The 3,751-nt window shown below is 46.5% G+C and overlaps 1 protein-coding gene across 3 annotated transcripts in view; it reads left to right on the forward strand.

Annotated features, from left to right (window-relative positions):
- The window catches only part of GSN (gelsolin), a 37,006-nt gene that overhangs the window by 3,212 nt on the left and 30,043 nt on the right, over positions 1-3,751 (forward strand). The window contains exon 1 of one of the 3 annotated variants that reach the window (XM_006016887.2): positions 89-422. The exons of 1 other annotated variant lie outside the window; for it this stretch is intronic. Coding sequence is in view for 1 of the 2 variants with exons in the window: in XM_006016886.3 (XP_006016948.1) it covers positions 1,010-1,042 (33 nt within the window). In the remaining variant the exon portion in view is untranslated. Of the gene's footprint in view, positions 1-88; positions 423-1,000; positions 1,043-3,751 lie in introns of those variants that run through there. One more of the 3 variants, XM_006016886.3, reaches the window with a different exon arrangement.

A 3,751-nucleotide genomic window follows, 5' to 3' on the forward strand; every position in this document is an offset into this window, starting at 1 on the left:
GGGGGTTAGCACTGCCCCCCGGGCACCTCTGGCTTGTGTGCATGCCAGGAGCAGGAGCCCCATGCCCATGTGTGCAAGGCAGGATGGAGCCCAGACCTACAGGTGTGCCTGCCCGTGCAGGATAATGCATCCTCGAGATGACCTGGCATCCCAGGATTGACTTGGAGGTGCCACTAGGCGATTCCCATCCCTCCAGCGGTGCCTGTCGTGGCATAAGGAAGTGAGACGGAGCGATTCACAGGGATGGGAGGAAGCACTGATTAACTTGTGGGAAGGAGGAGAAGTGACGTGGGATGATATAGGATGTGTCGTTGCAAGCCGGCAGCCTAGACAGCCTGGTCCTGTCCAAGCTCCGTGTCTCTTGTCGTTTTATAATTCAGCAGGGAAGAAAGAGAAAGAGAGGGGGGAAAAAAAAAGTTTGGGTAAGTCAAATATCTCCTTGCGAACATGAACTGTGTGTTGAGGCTCCATGCGGCATTCTGCTCTCCGATTTGGCAGCGTGGCGTGCAGCAGCGCACTGCCACGTATTTTGTGATGTCTGTGCGTGCTAGCTTCTGTGTTTCAGGGAGTGCGATTTTATTTATTTTTTTGAAGCTGTCGCTTTAAATCACTGACAGTGTTTCGCTGCCCCGCAGAGTGAGGGTTTGATTGCACGAAGCCAAAAGCACCCCGATGTGAGCAGACAGAGAAGTCCTGGAGGAGCTTCTGCTCCGTAACATCCCGTTGCTCTTCTTGGAAACCCGATCAATAAGAAGCCTGTGCAGATTGTATGGGTGGTTGGGCAGTGCTGTGCAGCTGGCAGAGGCTTGTCCTCTGATTTAGGACATGTGCCAGACTGGTAAAAATAGCACAAGTCTTTTCACATTACTGCTGGGAATAGGGGGGCTTTGTTTGTTTATCTTTTTGCCTGGATGAATATATTTTGAAAGCACTATTTGAACAGAAATTCAAAACCTGCAGACACTTAAACCTATTTAAAATGTTTCCTAGGAAGAGTGTTAAAAAAATTATGGGGATGACTTGTTTCAAGGAGGCCTCATTAGTAAGTAGATCCTCTTTGAATAAACTGCTTTGAATGTTAACTTGCTTTTGGATGTAAAAATCCAACTCTGCTAACAAGGATCCTGGTATCCTTCTTCCCAAATCTGCTAGTCCTCTGACTGACAACCGCCGTTCTTGCGGTCTTCCCTGGCCAGCTTTATGCATGATGCAAGTTTATTGGCAATAAATGTCCCTTTGTGGACAGACGGCATGGCTCGGCGCAGGGTGCTCCTACCCTGGACTAGAACGGGGGGCTCTTCTAGCATCTCTCATCCTCCAGGTTTCCCAAACTATCTTAACAAAATAACAAGTTAAATACTCTTTCTGCAATGACTGTCTAGGCCAACGAAGCAGCCCTGGAATAGTCCTCACAACCTCAGATATCACAACCAGTTTCCTTAATATTATCCTGGAGAAAATGTATTCCTTGGTCCCTTCTATAAAGTACCATGCGATTGTCTAACTTTTCCCTGCGCAGCTGTCGGAGGGAAGCAGAAGGGATCCCAGTTTAACATCTCCGCCCGACGGCGTCTAGCATTTCAGCTGCACTTGTGCAGCCTGGCAGAGTATGCACTGAGTATAAATCTCACGGTCTAGCCCGGACTCCACCCTATGGTCTCCACGCCTCGTGGTAAGAATGCAGCCCATTGAGTCCTTGGCACTCAAAACTGAGCAAAGCTTGGTTTAAAGAGTTAATCTTTATCAGCCGGATCGGATCCTGCTCTCGCTGAGTCAGTGGGAATCGTGCCACAGGGCTCGCTGGAACTCAGTATGAAGATAAGGTGTCATAACTGGAAACTTCGGTAGGCCCAGGTGGGCGTGGAGTGTAGTCCTGCCTCCTCAGTCATGCTGCTTCATCCGCTAGTTTGAAAGTGAAATGTTAATAAGTTCGTGAAAGCGATAGAAGACATTGCCATACACAGCTGGCTGTTAGGTGCCCAGCTCCCAGGCAGTTTTAGTGGGAATTAGGTTGGTATCCACCTCTTTGCAAAGCTTCCCCATAAAGCTGACTTGTAAAATGCACGTATCACCGTGAAGCCCGAAATCTTCTGCAGCCGGTTGGTGATCAACTTACTGAGGATATAATGGAGCCAGCGATCCTGCCTTGACACGATCTAAGTGGCAAGGCAAGAAGACTTGGGTTTATTTCACCATTATCTTACCGTACCGATTGCAATCAGGTAGCACGAGCAGCATTTGAACCTAGTCCTGGCATCACCAAAGCACAGAGCTGTGCCCGCTGAGATAGAGGAATAGGTGTGTTACTCCCACTCCCAGAGCTGGCTGGCATCCTCTGTGCCTACTAGCTACTAGCAGGGAGATGCACTACTAGGTGTGTCACAAGCTCGCTCCATGGTCCTTACCATGTTAACTAGAGCCGGCGCTGCCACCTCTGTCTGAAAAGCAGGTTGTCTAACACCTTTGAATACAAAACCCTGTTTTCCTAGAGATGTTCTGTACGTTTATAAGTCAATATTGGCAGCTCGCAAGCTGTCATTGCATCTGCCAGTGTGACCGAGTTCAGCCTTGCTGCTATAAAAGGAGAAAAGCTAACAAAACCGTAAAACTTTACGCCGTACAGAAGGCAGCAATTAATATTTAATATTTGAAAGAACCGCCTCAAGCAAGCATCGCTTTGTGCGTTGAGTAGGATGATGATTGCGTGTGTGTGAGTTTGTGAGTGTGTGTGCACGCTCAGTGCAGGACATGATCTGATCTATGGAGTTGTGGTGGGAAGGAAGCTATTCCTTAAAATAGCTGTCAGCGTACTCACTGTTTACAGTAGGTTTTTTTAGCTCATTTTCCAAGTGTGATCTTTCCAATTTATCTTCCGACCTGCGACATCAGTGCTGGTAATCAATAGCTGTCATCTGGAAGAGCTGGGCAGGCAAACACACCAGCGTAGGCCTGGTTTTATTTTGGAGCCCTTCTGTCTACAGAAATGAGGTTTCTGAAATGGCGCAGGAGTGAGTTGGTTACATTTAAGCCACTGAAATTTTTAAATTATATGCTGAAGGGAATTGCAGCTCTGGTTAATTAAAAGGAGCTGGTGTAATTACTGGACAGCGCAGAGAGATTCTCTCGGTTTATGCTTCTTCTTCCAGCATTTAGGAGCTCCTCGGAAACGATCTAGTTTTGTAACCTGTCTCAGATAGCAGCCAATATTCAGTTATGTTCAGGGAAGGGGCAAGAAGCTTTGAAGAAGTTTTGCAATAACTTGTGTAAAGGGGAAGTTTTATATTCAGCCAACTCCCATTACTTACATGTTGGCTTATGCCCCGAAGCATGAGGTTTTTCTCCCCTTCCTAATTATTTGAACAAAAACGCAAAACAATGGATTAGAATATGCATTTCCAATCCTTTAGGGATCCCTTGAAACTCATGACTCAAAAATGTCTTGTGGCAACGAGTTTGACGGGTTGAATCCATTTTATACAAGAAATTATCTCCTCGTTGTTTATGTGCCGCTTTTAAATGTAAAGCGGCTGTCCCCTTTGTCTTGTTCGATGAGAACGGGACACGCTCGTAACCTGTTCGGTATAGTCATCGTTTTGTCTACTTCTCTCATATCTTCCCTTACTCTTTTCCTCTCAACAGTAGTGTCTCAGTCTTCTCAGTCTCTCTGTTAGTGGCTCATTAAGTAGATCCACTAATAGTCCAGATAAAACCATGAAAATAAGCTTTTTTGGGAAGTGAAAAAGGTGTAGGG

The sequence above is a fragment of the Alligator sinensis genome, unplaced genomic scaffold (assembly GCF_000455745.1).
Source record: "Alligator sinensis unplaced genomic scaffold, ASM45574v1 scaffold611_2, whole genome shotgun sequence".
Taxonomy (NCBI): domain Eukaryota; kingdom Metazoa; phylum Chordata; order Crocodylia; family Alligatoridae; genus Alligator; species Alligator sinensis.